The sequence below is a fragment of the Cupressus sempervirens genome, chromosome 1 (assembly GCF_028749045.1).
Source record: "Cupressus sempervirens isolate cs-2001-9-10 chromosome 1, ASM2874904v1, whole genome shotgun sequence".
Lineage (NCBI taxonomy): Eukaryota > Viridiplantae > Streptophyta > Pinopsida > Cupressales > Cupressaceae > Cupressus > Cupressus sempervirens.
Window position 1 is genome coordinate 432,913,924 of NC_143118.1, and position 20,069 is coordinate 432,933,992.

Genomic DNA, 20,069 nt, shown 5'->3' on the forward strand with positions numbered 1-20,069 from the left:
CATTACACAGGAAGATATAACAAAATTATAAACACACTACTTTATATTAATTTTGATCAACTAAAATCATAGTTCCAAAAATTGCCATGAAATCGCCGAAATCGCGATAAGATTCATGGCTCCTGATTTTTTTGGAATCGGAAATCGCTGGTGGCGATTTTTTCTTGTGAATCGCCTGAATCGCCAAAATCGGCGATTCATGGCAAAAATCGCCATCGTGAATCTCCAGAAATCAGCCGCAACAGCAAAGATAGAAAGTTCAATTTTTTTTAAAAAACACATGTTTTATTTGCTTTCTAAGTTGACTTTCCTCTTTGTTATAACCCTAAAGAGCCTTCTATTTGCTTAGTATGAGTAGAAGAGAGGAAGAGTGAGAGAGAAGAAGAGAAAAGAGAATCCATAGGTTTCCAACCGGCAAGAAGGAAGAGCACCAAAGAGATCAAAAGTCCATTTGGGGAGGCCATAAATTGCATTGGGAGTATTAAGGAGTCAATATCAACACTCCTCAACTCATTTGCAAGAGGTAAGTGTTGGTTTTTTTTTTGCATGTTAGTGTAGTATGCATTTTTTGTTAAATTTTTTTAGTGTTCATTTGCAAATCTTGAATGTTTTTTATTTTTAGTTTTACTAAATTGCAAACTAGGGTTTGTTGTTTTGTAGTTTTTGTTTATTAGTTGTAAACTTTGATTTTTTACATGAATTTTTTTATTGCAGCAGCCCTTTGCTTTCATTTTCCAATTTCCACAATGGGTAAAAAAGATGAATGCTGGAAATATAATGAAGAGTTTCCTGGGAGAACCAAATATCAAACAAAATGTATATTTTGCAAAGAAAAAATAAATTCGGGAGGTATCTATAGATTGAAATACCACATTGTTGGCATACCTGGCCATGATGTCACAGTTTGCACTCAACAAACCACTGAGGCAAAACGCTCTTGTTTAGTGGCATTAGAAAAAATTGAACAAGACAAGTTGACTAAGAAAATGCAACTTGAAGGGTTAAGAGGTATTGGCTCCCATGCTCCCACATCCGCAACCGCATCTACATCTGCAAGTGCATCTGCATCAGCTTCCGCATCCGTAGGTTGTGTTGGAGAGGGTTCTTCTAGGCCTCCTTTTCATCCTAGTGCTAGTGCTCATGTGAGTGTTAGTGGTAGTCGGTCTCATACTGAGACAGAGTCCAACACCAACCTATTGCGGCCTAGAGTGCGGAAAAGCAGAATGGATAGTTACTTTGTGCCCCGCACTACTCCTGGCTCCCAACCCACGCTTGAGGGCATGGGTTTGAACAAGGAGATTCATGATGCTGCCAGAAAAGAGATTTGCAAATTCTGGTACTTTTGCAACATTCCATTTATTGCAGCCAGGTAATTGATTCTTTTTTCTTTGTTATCTTCAAAGTTAAAGTTAAAAGTAAAAGTAAAACTTTAATTATATCTACTTGTTTTATGATTTTAGTTTTTGACATCTAAATTTCTAATCAATATCATTATCTATTTGTGACAGGACTCCTTATTGGCAGAACATGATAGATGCAATTACCATTTGTGGTCCGGGGTTTAAAGCCCCAACTGAGGCTGAGTTGAGTGGATACCTCCTGGAGGAAATGGTTGAGGATATGAGGCATGAGCTTAAGGACAACCGAAAGGAGTGGATCGAAAAGGGTTGCACCATCATGACTGATGGTTGGACAGATAGGAGGGGAAGAACACTCCTCAATTTTCTTGTATCCTGTGGAGGTGATTGATCATTCTACTTTCTTACATACATAATTTTGAATCGTGATTGACTATTTCAAATTTTGATTTGTTGATTGCTAATAGTAATTATAATTCGTTGTTTTGTTACTTGTAGGATATACCATGTTCCTCAAATCCATTGATGCTTCTGCTCATGTAAAAAACGCCACATACTTATGTGAGGTTATTGAGGAAGTTATAGCAGAGGTGGGGGAACAACATGTGGTGCAAGTGGTGACGGATAATGCAGCAAGTTATGTTGCTGTAGGTAAACTTATAACTTTTTAAGTTTTGAAAATAAATTTATTTGAATTTTGAACTTTTTCTAATTCTAACTTAGAATTTCTAAGTTTCCTAAGTTCTAACATGTTTGAAATTTGAATTTCTAATTATCTTAAAATTGTTGTAGGCAAACTTTTGATGGAGAGGCACCCCACCATATTTTGGTCCCCTTGTGCAGCACACTGCCTTGACCTCATGTTGGAGGAAATTGGCAAACTTGAGTGGGTCAAGTCATGTGTGGAAAGGGCAAAAAACATATGTAAGTTTATTTATAATCATTCATTTGTCCTTAGCACAATGAGGAAGTACACAGGAGACAAAGAGTTAGCTCGTCCAGGGATCACGAGGTTTGCCTCGAATTTCATCACCTTGCAGTCCTTGTTGACATCAAGGGATGATTTGAGGAGCATGTTTGTTGGGCGGGAGTGGATTTCATCTTCCTATGCTACGACCACTGCAGGGATAGATGTGGTGGATTGCATATTTGATGATGATGGTTTTTGGAAACCTGCTAGAGAAATACTTAAGGTAATTTTATTGCAATTTAACATTTAATATTTTACAGTTTACTATGCTAATTGTTTAATGATTTAGTTTTACCTTATATTATTGAATTATTCTATGTTTAAGTTTTGACTCAAATTTTTGTTTTACTTTATATGTAGGCCACTGAGCCTCTTGTATCTCTCCTACGAACTGCTGATGGGGAGAAGCCCTCTATGGGCTACATATATGAGGGCATGGATAGGGCCAAGGAGGCCATTAGAGCTCAGTATGCAGGAGTGCAGGAGAAGTATGCCCCTATTTGGGACATCATTGATAGGAGATGGCAGAATCAGCTCCACAGACCCATCCATGCAGCAGCTTACTTTTTGAATTCGGCATTTCGTTTCCGTCCTGACTTCAAGGCGGATGAGGAGGTTCTCACCGGATTATATACAGTGATCCAGAGGTTGAGTACTGATGAGGATAGCAGTGCTGCAATTATTGAGCTTGATAAGTTCAATAATAAAGAAGGGCCACTTTTCTCTAGCAGGGTAGCCATAGATGCTCGGGAAACAATACAGCCAGGTAAAAATTAAATAATATATTCAATGTTCATGAATCTAGATTCTAAACTTAAAGTTGATTATGTAATTTTAGAGTTAACTTGTAATTTGTAATTTGTAAATGAGACTAATTATTTTTATTTTCCCTTATTTCAGATAGATGGTGGCAAATGTTTGGGGCCACAACCCCAAAACTTCAAAAAATTGCCATTCGTATTCTGAGTCAGCCAAGCAGCGCTTCTGGATGTGAGCGCAGTTGGTCCATGTTCGAGCACATCCACTCGAAGAGGAGAAACAGGTTGACAGTGCAGAGGTTGAATGATCTTGTCTTCGTTCATTACAACCTCCGTCTTAGGATCAGACAGATTTTGGGCACTGACTCCTCTCCGATCATTCTAAAGGAGATTGATCCAGAATCAGAGTGGCTCACAGAGGTTGTAGATCCAGTCTTCACCGAGGAAGACCGTGCGTGGATTGACCAGGTGGATATAGAGGCTGAGGCAGCTAGAGCACGTTCTTCAGGCATTGGTAGACGCACACGTGCACGCACAGACACAGGCCCTAGCGACATTCGTGAGCCCATCTTATATGCGGGAGATATGGCTCGACAGTCCTCTAGGACCTACATTAGATGCCTTGCTACTAGGCAGACTGGATACTCAGAGGCTGAGGCTGAGGCTGTAGCCGAGCTTGAGGATGATGTTGAGGATGATGATGACTATGAGCCTGAGGCTTGAGCTGGAGCCTTGTTATTATATTTTGTTTACAGATATTGATACTGAATCATTGATAGACATATGTTTCAAAGTTTCAAACTTTCATGGATCTTCATCTTAGATTCTTACATAAATTTATGATTTGATGTCTTATGGATCATCTTACATACATTCTATGATTTAAATCATTATGATCATTTGATTTCTATTTACTTCAGCTAGCCTACAATTTACATTTTAGATAACATAGTTACGTATGTGATGGATTTTATGTTTCATGTTTATGTATGTTAAGTTTTAACTTCTATTTGATGATGTTATAGTGTGCTTAAGTTATATTCAATAAAGGGTGCATGAAATAAGTTTTAAATTGTTAAAATCTTTAAATTTAAAGGGTTTTTTCAAATTTGCCGATTCATCGCCGATTCATTGCCGATTCACGATTCGATTCGGCCTTGCCGATTTCAATCCGATTCCGATTCACGTTTCTTTGACTAAAATACACTCTTTCACAGATCAAAATTTTCCTAGTTTAACTTTGGAAGACACATATACTGTATTACTAATAGAGTTTCTAAAAGCCAAAAATTTGAACCTTAAACATTGGTTCATAATAGTATTTATATCAGAGTTTAACCACAACTAACTTTAAAACTACCTGCAGTTTCAAAAGAATCGTAGGTCAAAATAAACAAGTTTTTGAAACCAAACTTAATAATTATAGGATAGACATCCCCAGTTTTAAAAGAAGTTCATTGCAGGAAAAACTATAACTAAGCCACATGTGGTGACTTCTTGCCTGTTGCTCCTCCGGGCCCTACCTCTGCATTCCACTTCGCTTTCCACTCCCTATAAGGATTTGTGAATTGTTGGACAAAGGAAAGGTTCAGGGTTTTGATGGTTGGTATCCTTTGCTTCCAGGCATCCTTCTCCCATTTCATTTCTCCAAGCCAATGTGCATGCACCAGTAACTATTCATTGAGCAGAAAGAGCATGGGCTCTCCTTTTCTAACTTTGAAAAGTGTTCCACTTTAGGGGTCCTCTCATCCTTCAGTTTGCTAGTTGTTTTCTTAAATGCCCTAACGACTGCATCCATGTCATGCTCCATGATATCATTATGCCCAATGTAGGTGGCATTGATGCATTTCATATCACTATCAAAACGTTTGGCCAAAGTCTGTAACTCTCTCCATTTTCATGAAGTCCTAGTATCTAGCCTTGATCACAACATTCATCTAGTCTATGTCCTTTTTGCAAATGGCCAACCATATTTCATCTACATCCTTCAGGGGTTTATCTAACAGGAATTTATTTACCCTATACCTTTGAATTTCATGGATCTGCAGAGCGACGTTAGTCCACTTCTCTTCATTCTCCTAGAATGACATCTGTATTTGGATTTCAGTGAGTATCTCTGTGAGTTCATTATAGACAGCCCTAGAGTCAAGGATGCACTGGTCACCATCTTTAATTATATCATCAACCCATTTATCAAAGACATCAGCCAACATTTTGCCCCTCTAAATCTGAATGAGCATTTTCTGATTATCAAGAAAAGTTGGATCAAATGATTGTGGTGCCTAGGCACTTGGATGAGGACTTGAGTTGTTAATGGCATCAATGTAGGCGGTCAACACTCTAATTGTCTACTTCATTTCCTTCTATTCTTTACCATCTTTCTAGGACCTAGTCAACATCCTTTTAGCAAAGAGATCAAAGTGATGGTTATCCACTTCTCTATTAGCAGTGCCAAGATTAACCTTTTCTATTGTGAAGTCGTCAAAATAGAGGGATCTGCAACTTCTTTTGAATTTGGCTTAGTCATTTCAGCTATCCAATTTCCTATCTTCAAATCAACATCAATCTTGGACTTGGTTTTCAATTTCTTAAGTTTTACCTCCTTATTGGTGTGCTTGCTCACCATATCACCAACTGGAATTGACATAGGGACTATGCTCCTTTTCTTACTAATGTTGGTAGTTAACCAAATGGGTGTGCCTTCTATTGATGTTATGGCAATGTCAGGTTTAGTAGGGGTGGTACTAATCATAGTCATTGCATCTGAATCCAAAGGGGTATTTATGGAATCCATAGGCTAAGGCCATTGTTCTTGCTCTTCTTTTGAATCTAGGTCTATCACATCTTCAACTCCCGAACCTTTCTTCCCACTGGCCTTTGATCTTGACCTAGTCACCCAAGCAAGGGATTTCACAGGAACAGGGTTCTTTAGTTCTTTGTTACTTCAGGGGCCCTTCGATTTCACAAGATTTAATATTAGCATCAAAACATGGAGCTGACTAGGGAGATGTGGCTTTCTCTTAGGGATTTGGTCTTCTAGAATCCCTATTTCCCTTCATTTTCTTCTGTTTAAGCCATGGTTTTGTTCTCCACATGAAACCATATGTCTTTATGTCAATGTCATCCTTTTCATCTTCAACCTAATTAACATCAAGGGATGAATCTTCACTTCTTCAAACTTAAGGTCAATTACTTCCTCACTGTTTCCTTAAACCCTTTGAACAAGTTTCCTCATGGAAAATGACTTCTACTTAGAACATTTCGAGGATCGAGTAAGTAGAACCAAAGAAATTGAACAAAAAAAGGGCGACTCAATAAGGGGCCAACAAATCGAGTAACATAACCATACCCAAGTAAATAGGCTCAAAGTATATTCTATTATTGGCCCTTGTTGTGTTAGTTTTTTTTGGGTATTTTTGAGATGTATTTTGGGCTTTGGTTGTCAGCTTTGTTTCCTCTAGCTTTGCCCACAAGGATTGTTCGTGTTGGTCCCTATCTTGCTTGTTTGGTCTTTTAGATGCTTTTCTTTGTTGGTATTTTCTCTACTTGTGTTCTTGCCCATTATACCTTTACCTGGGTTGTTCACACAAGCATTTTGTTATCTCTAGGGTATATTTCTTTTGTTTATGTTACAAGTGAGGGCCCCTACATAGACCCCCAATTTTGTCATTAAATAAGCACCCACATCTACCCTAATAATGGCAAATAGGAATATAAAAATTGTACAATTGAAAAACTATACAACACGAGTGCCTACTCAGGGAGAGTCCACTTGCTTTGCATCTTTTCTCTCTCTTGCTTTTGTACAACTTGTCAACTATTTTTCTTTTTCTTTTTGCTACTTTAAAATCATTTGTACGGCTTGGCTTCTCTTCCACAAACCCATTCTTTGATGATGAGTTCATTTTATTTCCCCTTTTGATTTAGGGCCAAGATGGAGCCCAAAGGATGGACACAATAGGCAAGTTTTATTTGCTTGGGCGGAAACATATTTTCAGTGATAAAAGCCAAGAACTATACCAAAATGGAGTGGTTAAAGGAGAAAGTTAAACACCATCATAAGAACTATAATATGCAACATTTTATTATGCAATAGTAATGTACAAGATTCAAGAGGCATGAATGCCCAGCTATCCTTCTATTCTACCACTAAACAACCTAACTAGCTAACTTTTTGCTTATTAACTTATCCAGTCATCACAAAATATGGTCTTATATGCTAATATACATGTAGGAGGATAATGAGAGGTTCAGTAATTACAAGTGTGTCAACTACTCTTCCGAATTCTCACAATACTGCTCTCACAATACTGCTCTAAATGGCCATTACCCTAGAATAGCACTATAGATCCCTGTGCCGAACACGTTCGTCACAGAAGATACCATTACATGTGTGTGACAAGTCTTAAGAGAAGTTAAGCCCTCACATTACAATCATGTTCTATCTGACAAATAAGGGCAGACAGAGTTATCGCTGCTAAAAGTCCCCAAATCCTCCTGAAATTATCTTTCTGCTTTGTTAGTGAACAAATTGGCTTTTCCTACTAAAACAACAATTCAATCTATGCCAAAGGCTCGGAGAATCCAATAAAGTTCATAACAGTTGGGTAAACATTGAGTTATTCATTTCTCTATGAATTTTACAAGTACAGCTCCCTTTGCAAAAGATTCATCAATGAATTCAAAAGATTGAAGTTAACTAAAGGCACACTTTTGCCACTTTTGCCAGAAAGTGCATAAGGAACACTCACGTACTCTTAGGTACTGAGGTAACCACTTGCATACTCAAAGATTTAATGGATGAAAAGCTCGTAGTCTTTCCACAAACTAGCAGAATCTAACTAAGAAATGGAACTTTACCACAAAGTCAAACTGAAACTAAAAGAAAATAAATGAGAATCATCAACAAGAAACAACAATAGATTTTATACAGAACCGATCACCACAGCTCACAAAATAACTATGATTGAACCACTTTAAACGCAATGTGACAGATATATATTCAAAAAAGACTTCTTTAGCACCAAGTCATTTAAGAAAGTATTTCCAAACATATGGCTATCTATCTATCGCTACTTCCAGATAACTAACTTAAAATAGTACTAACTTTTTTAGAGTATATTTTTGGCTACTTAAAATCTAACCCCTAACTAGCTAAATGCTCCAGCATTTATAGTTCATTACAAATTCGAAAAGGCCTCCATTAAAGCCTAGCCTTTCAGTTAGAAACAGTTGTAAAAATGAGAAACAGTTTTAAAAACAACTTGAAAAATAAAATAGAAAATAACTACTCCTAACTAAACACTGTCTCCAGTATTCCCTCCATTCGCCATAGTCTACTTCACCAGTTTCCAGCTCCTGAAGGCATTTGTGAACTCTTGCATTGCATGGGAGTGAGGATTCTTCAAACTGAGAAACTTCGATCTGCAAGCATCCTTTTTCCATTTTAGCTCCTTGATTCTTCAGCTTTGCCTCGACATTAGATTCTTGTTTAGGTATAACATCGATTCAATGTTTGCAAGGGTAGTGAAGTCTCTAGGGCTAGGCATGTCATTTTCTTTGATTTCTGTCACAGCATCATTGAAGTTCTTGACCAACACCTCGGAGTCCATATTACCATCCTCAAATTGCAAAATTCTGATAGGATTGACAACCTGCATGTCCTTTAGGAGTTCTTTGTGCATTCCTGCGATTTCGGCTTCTACTAATCACATTTCTTCAATGGCTCCTTTATAAATTGACTCCTTCCATCCCATATTGCTCTTAAGAATAAAAGGCATGCATGAATCCACAGTCTTCATGGGATTTTCGTTCAGAAACTCCAACACCCTGTATCTCTCAACTTCATGAACCTAGAATACAATGGCTTGGTAGCGATTCTGGTCGGCTTCCCAAACTGGCATGAGGGTTTGAATTTTGCCCAACAGCACTTCTCCTTCGTCGAATGTGGTAGTAAAGTCTAAAATGAATTTACTACCTTCCTTCATTACGAATGTCACCCATCTTAGAGCAATTTACCCCTTTGCATCTACTTAACCAACTATTGGTTGTCTGAGGAATTAGGGTCGAAAGACTGTGTGGTCTAAACCAATGGAAGGCCACCTAAGTTCATCAGTGAATCTATATAAGCCGCCATGGTGATTACCAATGCTTTCAATTCTTTCTTCTCCTTGCTGTCCCTCTCTGATTGAGTTAGCATATGATCAGCAGAGAATTTGAAGAAATGATTACCAATGTCTCTGGTAATAGCCCCTAATTCCACAGTGGTGACCTTAAAGCCCCTCGGCATCAATTTCTCCAAATTCCTCTTTCTGTCTGTATGTGGCTACTTATGTCATTACTCTTCCGGTTACTGGATCTTTGATCAGCGGCGCGTCACTCTTCATCTTTTTACTTTTAGAACCACGAGCCACATACTTGGTGACAATATCCTTGACACGTGTAGACAAAGGCTGTAGGGTTCGCTTCTTGCTGACAAAACTAGACAGCCATGATGGTATAGTAGGAGTAATAATCATCCCCTAGGGAGCTTCTACCAACTGTACGTCACCATCTTGAGTGTTTGAAAAGCTGAGTACTTCTCCCAAACCTTGTCCCTGAGACATCGTTTTCTCTTTTTGAATCTGTTGCTGCATGAGTGCCTCGGACTTAGTCTTTGACCTGGTTCTAGGGGTCGTGCTTTGCTTAGGGGATGGGGTTCTTTTCCGCTTATTGGGAGCTGAAGTACCACCTGCAACATGAGATGAAATTGATGTGTCAGAGGTCAATGTTTTAGAGAAAGAAAATTTCTTTGGAGATTTTCCAGTTTGTTTTTCATTAGCAGCCTTCATGTTTCTCATTCTTAAACAATTATCCGTGTGAGTGAGGATAGATCTGCTCCTCAAATTTATATCATCATCTTCCCTTTGGTTCCAATCTACCTCCAATTGTTTTAGCTCGCTCTCTTCTTCCCATCACGGTTCAATAATATCTGAACCATCCTCAACTACTCCTTCCAACTGAAACTTCAATTTGAGAGAACTTATTTGCGGGAGTGTTAGTCTTGAATGGTCTTTCTTTATCAATTCTTCTTCATCGTTACAACCTTGCCATAAATCTTCTAAATGTGGAACCGTGGGTGATTGACCTTTAAGACCAAGTACTTTAGCCACGAAACCTTTGCTGTCGAAATTTCTCCTTCCATGGTAGGATCCAAGATTAAAACTGAGTAAGTTGCTCCCAACGACAGAGGCATTAACCATGTTGCTGCAAGTCAAATGACCAAGCTTGATAGGGAAAACAGACTCCCAATTTTCCTGGGGTAGATTATCTTTAAGTACTGAAAACAACTGTCTACAAATTTCAGCTATGACAAAACAATCTAGAGCATAATGAGGCAATTTTACTGGTTCTTCCTCAAATCCCCCTATTCTCAAGTATGTAAACTTAGGAAATTGGATAAAATAGCTCCCATAAATCTGAATTAGCTTTTGGGCCTCTGGGGATAACCTGGGCATGGGTGCCTTTTTGAGGTTCAAGTGCACACTTTCTATCAGCACATCATGTGTTTTCCTAAAATCCTCTAATACTCTATCCCTTTGGAGCAAAGGACAATATTGGTAGACAGTTACATCTTCACTCCATGTTTCGGGGAAGGGAAGTAATATTGCTGACACAAGCAATGCAGTAGGTCAAGTAGGAAGACATGTAGAAATCTTCTCTAGACACCTTAGCATGTTTTAGCTGATTTCTCATTGAGCTGGCTATCAATTCTGCCCAATCCAACAGTTGTTCTCCCTTTAGAATGATTTCTACATAACGGTACATCCACTCTTCAAAGAGAAAGACATCTAAAGAACCCTTGACCCTGTGTGGGAAGACCATGAGGTCGTGGATATGAGGTTTCATATGGTCTTTGTTGATTATTTTGGGGAGTCTTGAACTTCCTTTATAATTTGTTTCTATCCACTTCCTCGCCAACATGTTATGGTATTTATCTGGGGTTTTTCTTGATACTCAACCAAAGACTAGGTAGGGCTAAAAGCAGACAAACACAAAACTAATGAAATAATCTCTCTAGAGATGGATAACAGTAGTTCTCCATCTTTATTTAAAATGCTCTTAGTCCTCACATCATAGTGGTGAATACACAACTGGAGTAACTCAGGACTCAGACAGGCAGGGGGAAAAGCCATAGCTTCAACCAAACCACTTGTCAAAATCTCCATACAACCATTAACTTCATCTGCTTGTTCAAAAAAATTTCCTTGTAATTTCTCAACCTTGACACCCTCCAAATTAGTATCAGTAATAACAGGCCTCCTACACTCCAAACTGGAAATGTTCCCGAAGAAATGTAGAACAGACTTCATTTTAAGCAAAGGAAATTAAAACCCAACACTGCTATGTTCTTCGAACCACACACACAAAGGAAAGAACAAGGGGTTTCTTATGTTCTCACCTTCATTAAATGAGCATTTTCCACAGGTGTCCTTGCAATAATTACAAGTTTCTAACAAATAATCCAACTCTCGAGCAAAAGATTTGCCTTTTTGAATCATGATGACAACTGATCTCATGCCTCAAACAAAAATTCACTCTGACACGACCCCTAATCATTACTTCTATCACCTCAAATAGTTTCTTGGGAACCGGTCGTCCTTGACGAATCATTAATGCTTGCCCTAAAGTCTTCAGCAATTGAACTACTTTGAACCACTTCAGACCGAGGTTCGAAGAGGTTCAAAGAGGTTCGAACAAACATCTTCATTATGCTCAGTGGGTCCCACCTGCAAAAAATAGTTAGTGTAAAAAACTTTGATTGAACTTCTTTGAACTACTTCAAACCGAGGTTCGAAGAGGTTCAAGGAGGTTCAAGACATGAGAATTGCGACAGACAACACAAGGTTGGCTTCTATATGCAAGGGTCGGTGATATTCGTGGGATATGAGACCGATAAAGGCTTATTCAACGCATGATTTCGGATTTCAAGGGAAAACCGGGGGTAAATTTGAAATATGGCAACTCAGATTAAGGCTAACACGCTTCAGGTGGACCGCAGATACTATTTTTTCTGTTATTTGTCGTCCTGTCATTTTCAGTAGCACTGACCTCTCTCATTTGTTTGACAACATTGATAGGATTGCATTTCATTCCTGTATCTCAACATTAAGGTACAGGTGACTTTATATTTTAGCTTTGTTTCATTGATGTCCGTCTTAAAAAAAGAAAACAGGCGCCAGCTACATTCTCGTGGAGAGGCCTGCAACTCTAATTTTCCATGTCAGGTGACCCCATCACAAGTTTTCGAAGGCCTAAAGAAATAAGAAGGATCTCTACCACAAGAAAGCAGACTAGGCTATCCTTTCAGACGAGAGTTTGTGCTATTGCTCCAAATTTAAGCGTTCCGTAGCTCCATGAAATCCTTTATACGGCTGTACGAATGCATGGGATATTGTCCTCAAAAATTGGACCCTATCTTTTTGGCTGGATAGTTCAAGCGGCTACTGAAGTACCTAGTGGCGGAGGGGACCGTGGACGGGAGATTTCTCTGAATCCATTAGTACAATTTAGGATACCTTTCGCTGAATAACAATCTTCGTCTGGCAATTGTTTTACCGAAACTTATTTTATGAAAATTATATTTGACAGTAAAAATCTCATCTTTCATGGCACTCATTTAGTCACAAAATGTTCTGACAACTCTTGTGCAGAAAAAATTAAGAAACTTAGATGACACTTTGATTATCATAGGGAATGTGTGAACAAACCAAAATAAGAACCGTAAAGCATATTAGTTTGAATTTGTGTTAAGAATGTGGATTACAGCAGAAAATAAGCACCTTCGGACGCAGCCCGAAGAGGTTCGAATCTCACTGATACGCCTTTCAAGCCAACTGCATTCATTGCTGTACTGCTGCAGTTGAGGAAATGCTTTATCTTTTTGTGGAAATTCTGACATTTTCTCGACGAGTTGTTATTGATTGGTAGAGCACGCGTTGGCGAGTAAGCAAGGATTGGGTGTGGAACTGAACAGATCATGATTATAATTTACAGACTGAGGAGACTGAGGAGGCTCAGTGGCATCGCAAGAGTGTTCCTAGATATCGGCTTGTCGTCTACTTATAGGAGTTCTGTTTTTAATCAGATTAATTTATTACTTAAGCCTTGGTTTGATAAGAATGAAAAGCGCAGAGTTAAACAGAATAAACAGGATAAAACTAGCAATAAAACTAGCAGTTAAACGTTATGTTTTGTATAATACGAAAAGTACATCATTTTTTTTTTTTTCAATTATCTAACTTTAGTCAAACAAAAAAAGATTTCCTCAGCTTTTCTTAATAAGTTGATAATAGTTTTGAGTGACACTAACATCTTATTAGGTTGACCAAATCAGTACACTAAATAAAAGTTGTGAAAGAGTTTGAACATCAATAAGTATAGGTGACTCTCATAAGCATGATTTAAGACTTCATAAATCTTCAGAGATATTATCAATCATGAACCAAACTCAAACATAAAATTCCTTAGTGAGACACCTCCATTGACAAAATAATGGTTGTCCTCACTTTTGTTAATTTGAAAGGTTAAGTATTGAGGACCATTACTAATTTGTTTACTGATAGTTGTCTCGGTATTACCAATATGTTAGAAATTAAATGCATAAAGATAATAATAGAAATGCATAATCAATCAGACAACCATGACACAAGATTTTTTTCGTCACAGAATACCTTTGGTCAAACGGAAAAATTGTGGTGGAGATGGTACCCACAACTTCTTCTTTGCAGTAGAAAAAGGTTGTCAGTTAGGGCTTACAACTTTGTCACCTTCTAAATGACTCACCTAGTAAGGAGTGACTAATACAATCCAAATTGTATCTTCAATTTGTTAAGACCACTTCATTAAGAAATTTCATTCTACCTATATGGCATTCACCCTATTAAATGATTTACAAAAGTTCCTATATGAACTTAACAGTTCTTCCAAAAACTACCTCGTTAAAGGATCTAAATACACCTTGGAGAAAACTAATTTTTATAGGGATTCATACAAGATAATTTGACGTGATATTGCTTCCTTCTAAGCTTGTTATATTGCTTCCTTCTAAGCTTGTTAGATCTATTCAACCACTGTGCTTCAATTCTTAATTTTGTATTTGATTTCACCCGTGTGTCTTCTCTCTATATTATCTTCTCATCATCTGTCTCTTTTAACCATCATCCTTGATCCTATTAATCCTTTGTGCAATCTAGAGCTTTGATTCTAGGGTTCATCACTTTGCTCTCTATTGTTGGATGGTAAAAAAAGCTTCCTTTATCTGATACGTGATCCAATATTCTGATAACTTTCATATTACTTTGATAATGTCAACTATACTCTAGTAGTAATCTAATCATGCTTGCCTTCGACCAATAGTTCCCCTCATATATTAATAGCCGGGATAACTTTAAGAAACCCCTCCTGAGAAAAATATGTAAAATGTTGGCAAATTCAACATTAAATATGCAGGAAAAATTTCTAATTGAGGGTGATTTTTTCATTCGAGGCAAGGGAGAAAATTATTTTCTATTGGCAAAATTTTCCTTTTCGTATCAAAATTTAATAATAATTGTGGCGAATTAATTTTATTTTTTTTGGTATGCAAATAAATGTAGGTGATTTTTTTTGTTGGTCATAAACATTTTTGTAATGTAAGATGTGAATTAATTATTTTATATAACACCAAATATTAATATAGTTGCCTAATATGTCATAGAGATTATTTAATTTTTTGGAGAATTTATAGAGTCACAAGTGGTCCATGGTCCACATGCCAAGTGTACACTATACAATGTACTTGTAGTTGCCAATCCATTAAGATTCAATTAATAATGTTTCCTTTATTATTGCCAACTTGGTCATCATCAGTTTTAATGTTGTCATTTTTATGGCGAAAGGAATTAATTTGGACCATCGATGTAATAGAGATCAATGGCTTCAAACCTATTTTGGGCCTAATTCTAAATGACATACCAAAAAGTCTAAATCTTCCTGAAATTAGGACATGTGTCCCAAAGGCCAAACATAAAATAGTTGGCTAAACAGGGGTAGTTGGAGACACACATCAGTAAAATGGTAGGTGATACTCAACCCCGGGGAAAATATTATTTTATTTTAAGGGTGAAATAACATTGTCTAATAAAAAAACATTCAAGAAAGGTTGGCAAAAATTTTAAAATAATTGTGTTCTAAATGTAGATTACATTGGCGATTGGACCGAGACTTGAGACCAATTATGTGTAAACTAATTAGTGATTAGCTTGGGATTTGGACCCAAATTATTTAATATATTGGCAACATGGTTGACCCCATATGTAGGTTTTATTTGCCAAATTGTGATTTCCCAAAGAGACAGTATAGCCAATTGGCGAAGATTCACCACTAAAAAAATCATTGATTGATAGTGCTTTGCCTTATAGATTTTTTGTTTATTTGACATCAATGACTAAACTATTATGTGTCAACCAATCAATATCCTAATCATATGCCAACAATATCCCCCTTTAGCATTAATGGCAAAATAAAAATGTTATATATTTGTTTTTCAAAATCTTATTCAAAATTGGTTTTGTAACACTTTTGAAACACCCCTCCCATGTATATATGCATCTCCTCTTGTTTTGTATATCTTTACTATGTATTGATTCCCCCTATATATTCTTCTCCCCCTTTTGTTTGTGGCAATTAATGTCAATAAACATGATGAATAATATATACACATAAAAACTTAGATTTATTATAGCTTGGTTACAATGGAGGTATACCTTGCACCTGTGATTTGCAATAGTGTGTCTCATGTTTCCTTTAATGTTGTTAGACTAATTATATGCCTTTGTAGATTAGATGCAAAATTCTCAAGACTTTCAATTGTACACATCCCTGGCAATTGAACAATTTGTTTTGCTTCTGCCAAGTTATATTTGACAATATAAATGTGTGGTGTTATCATTCCTTGTAGCTCCAAAACTTTGCCCTCTCTCTTTTTCAACTTTCAACTCTTGCTTTCTTGATACTAGCTCTTGTAGCTCTATTGAATGTTCCATGTGGAGTCTAGTCATTCGCTATGACTAGTACTTATTTCACTATGTACACCAATAATCCTTGTCTTAATCTCAGTGGTAAACATGTCAAAATTATATAGTCTAGCATACATGGATGTTGCCTTAATCAAAATTTCCTATATAAACTTTCAATAGTTTAAGTACAAAGTGTTCTTTGTTCATAGCCACTTTAGGCATTAAATCTTCAAATAAATATAGTGTTTTGGTCAAGACTTACTTCTTGAATCTTTTACACCTCCTTCTATTAATTGTTGTCTCAAGCTGTAGAACTCAACCAAATTCCTCTCTGTTTGTCTTCTTCAATTTTAGAACATTATGCTTTAATATGTCAAATTGTGGATCGTCACTTGGTGGATCATTGTTTTCCTCTTCTTTAATTTCTCTCTTTCTTTTTTCTTTGACATCAAGTTTCTTATTATCTTCCCCACAATCTTTCTTCTTATCTTTATCATTATCTTCATCTCCATCCTTTCTCTCAGTAGTCTTTTGTACAGTGTCAGTGATGGTTAGACTAGATTCACCTAAACTTTGACTTTGCATAGGTTGTTGAGAATCATAATTTTTATCTTTTTCTTTGTCTCATGTTCCCTTTGTTTGATTACTAGTATTCTCTCCATCTTGTTGTTTTTCTATTGTATCTTCTATCACAGTAGTCAATAATTGGACTAGGGGTATGTGTTGATGCTCAACTAATATAGGGTTATGCTCTTATGTGTTCAAAACTTCATCTTGTTTATTCATTGCACTAAGTATGTATTATGTTGATAACAAGGTATGACCTAGAACTTCTATAGCTTGTACTATCATTGTGTTAGCTAAAGTAAGTTCTTATCGATTCTCCTTATCCTTTTCAGCTTCTTCTACTCTCTTTTTTGCACCAATAGTGGTGTCAACCTTATCCTCTTGTCTAATTGTATCCACTTGTGCTAAATTCAATTGCTTATTCATTTCATCATCATATCTTTCTTGTTTTCCTATAATGTCTTCAAATTTTATGTGTTCCTTGTTGGATGGTTTATCAGATGCACTAGGTGCATTACCAATCAATACAATGAAGGTATCATTTGTGTGTGATGTCATGCCTATGTATAGGCTTGTTGATGATCTTTTTGCAATTTCTCATGCCATACATTTTTAAGATTTTCTTGTAAAATGTGTTCTTCATCAACTACGGCCATAGCCATTAGTACCTTTGACCAAAATTTCTCATTGTGTCTATCCATACAAACTTATATATCATTTTCAAATAACTATGGCAATAACTTCTTTAGTATTATCTTCGTCAACTCCTCAACTCTACGATGTGCATAATTTCATCTCATTTACAATGCCTCAAATAGTTCCTTAGGTACATTGTCTATAACATCTCTAGGATGTGTATTATACATTCTAAAATGATTGATGGCTATTCCTTCAACTATCTTCTTTTCATTTTCAAGTAACTTAGCAAAGACTATGGGATTCCTTTTCTCAACTAATCTAGTATCAATGATATATTGTGCCAATGCCTATGGATTTGTAGGGATTTTTTCCATTTTCCTTCCCGATTTCCTTCTTCATGAACTAACTTCTTTTTTCCAATTCAATTTTAGATCTCTTACTGGTCAGTGGAGTCCTTGTCTAACTCTTGGTGGTTCTTCGTTTTGCAAAAGATGCTTGTGTCTTTCTTCACTTGAGTACTTTCCCCTTCTTAGCTTTTGTTACTCTTTCTTCCACTATCTCATCTCCACCAGTAATTGTAGTTCTCATCTCAATATCTTCATCACTTTCTTCTTCTTTCTGAACTTCCTGTGTAGAGGGTGGCACTAAGATCTCCTTGGACTTTTCTTCATTTTTCTTGTTTGTCTTCTGTGGTGTAACCATCAGTAGTAATTGCATAGTCTATTCAATTTTTTTCACAAAAGAACTACTAGCCATTTCATCATTTTTTTTGTTGATTTCTTTGTTTTTGTCTCCTTCTTTAGTGCCTTTGATTCTAGTGTAATACTATTATAAAATTCTTCATATGTGTCAAATCTCTCTATAGTATCATTCTTGGGTAAACTTAATATTTGATTAGCTTATCCAATAATTTCTTGTTAAATGACCTTGTATTCAAGTGTTGGCACCCAAGATGTTTTGGGTTCTACTGGTTGTAAGCATGTAACATGCAATAGTTAGTGTTAACCAAAAAGCATATGGAGTCCAAGTGTATCCATGATTGATGTGGGAATTTTATAGCGCTCTTCAATATTAGGTTGAAATTCCTTAAAGTGTCCCAATGTGTTTTATTAAATTTGCCTCCTAACTGCTCAACATACTCATTAATTTGGTAGATAATGGGACTATTTTTATCCCATTCAACATTTCCAATTCCAGGGAAACAATTCTTAACATGGAGATAAATGCAAACAAATAAAGAATCATATTTGATGTCTTAATGATGATCCTTTTTCAATAATTCCATATTCACATATAGTTGGATAACAACCATACCTAATAAATCACATACTTTTTTTATCTAAGCTATCTCATGAGCGATCCATATTGTAGTATCCAGCACACTATTAGGTCGGCTACACTGGTACACTTTGTTTCTAATATCATTGCAACAATACAAGTACCCATGTCCTTGACTTTGTCAATTCACATAGCTTCATATCTAAGGTAGTTTATACAATCAGCTTCAACTCACCCATATTACTTACATGTAAGGGGCATTCTTTCCCTTGTTCCAATAGTCATGTGACCTTGTGAATGATTTCCTTTGTAATCCTTAATGGTTTTTCCTCATCAATCCATAGTGATATTTCATGTACACAACTCAAAACATATTTTATCCATACTTCATTAAAGATGTTGGGCATGTGAACCGTGTGGGTAAGTCCTAGAGCTTCAAGGTGCTTAAATTTGTCTTTCAATACTCCATTCTTGTACACCTCCTCATACATTTTTTCTATTTCTACATCTCCCAAGACTACTATTTTATTATGAATAAAAGTTTGTATGTCTTCTATCAATAACACCCTTGGTTGTAGTGAAGATAGGGCTCTTGCATCATCTTTTACTATGGCCTTCAAAGGGCATATCTTGTACCTTGATTTTGGAGCCTCACTAATGCTCACGACTATTAGGGTTTATAATATTGCAACCATTTTCTCAAAAGATTATGCTTGATTTCAACAAATTGATAAGCTTTCTAAGTAGAGATTTTATTCAACTTCTGCTAACTAAGGCACAAATTTTTTTTTCAATTGCCTATAAATTTCTAATGATTTTTATTTGTAATTGATTTCTCTTTGCTCTTTTAGGTTTCTTTTCTCAATTGTTAGCTTCAAAAAAGTAGGGTGCCAAATGAACTGACTTAACATGTATTTATTAACTAAAAAGTAAGAAAATGGCTAATTGGGCAATAAATATTATTTTAACAGTAACTTTTCACTGACAAACATTCTCTTTAGCCAATAGAGGTTCTCTTTTTCGATAGTACCACTCAAATTTTAATAGTCATTCTTTTATACCAATAAATTTTAATTTATAAACTTAACAAAACTAATTGTTTAGTAATTAGTGCTCATTGTAACATTCATCTTATTCATCTCATAAAGGATAAAATACATTTAATCATTCTTTATGAGTCCCTAAGTGATACTTACTTGTTTAGTTTGAAGACATACCTTCTTGACTTGAGTTTGATGAGCTATTTTTGGATGTATTTGCATTGTCCTTCTTACCCTAGATCTATTTCATGTTTTTCCTAATTGGTTCCCTTTTCATTTTCTCTTTTCGTTCATTGTTTCTATCTTTGCTTTGTTGGTACCTATAGTTGTGTGTGGTGTATCCATAATTATAATAGATGTAGCATGTTATTCTTGTTGATCTCCATGACCTTGTATTACCTTTTAAGTTCATAAATTTGTAC

At 36.3% G+C, this 20,069-nt stretch overlaps 2 protein-coding genes across 6 annotated transcripts in view; one reads left to right on the forward strand and one right to left on the reverse strand.

Moving 5' to 3' along the window:
* The window catches only part of LOC149578130 (vacuolar acid trehalase), a 303,065-nt gene extending 289,836 nt beyond the window's left edge, over window positions 1-13,229 (reverse strand). For 2 of the 5 annotated variants that reach the window (XR_016364224.1, XM_089827650.1), the window contains exon 1: window positions 12,908-13,226. Coding sequence is in view for 4 of the 5 variants with exons in the window: in XM_089827650.1 (XP_089683776.1) it covers window positions 12,908-13,106 (199 nt within the window). In the remaining variant the exon portion in view is untranslated. Of the gene's footprint in view, window positions 1-12,907 lie in introns of all 5 variants that reach the window. The other 3 variants (XM_089827636.1, XM_089827640.1, XM_089827644.1) reach the window with 2 other exon arrangements.
* Window positions 1,388-4,005, forward strand: LOC149578135 (uncharacterized). The gene is made up of 5 exons (XM_089827619.1): window positions 1,388-1,741; window positions 1,857-2,009; window positions 2,151-2,551; window positions 2,689-3,094; window positions 3,229-4,005. Exons 1-5 carry the CDS (start codon window positions 1,528-1,530, stop codon window positions 3,807-3,809), a joined length of 1,755 nt encoding a protein of 584 aa, XP_089683745.1. The 5' UTR covers window positions 1,388-1,527; the 3' UTR covers window positions 3,810-4,005.
* Window positions 13,230-20,069: the final 6,840 nt, after the last annotated feature.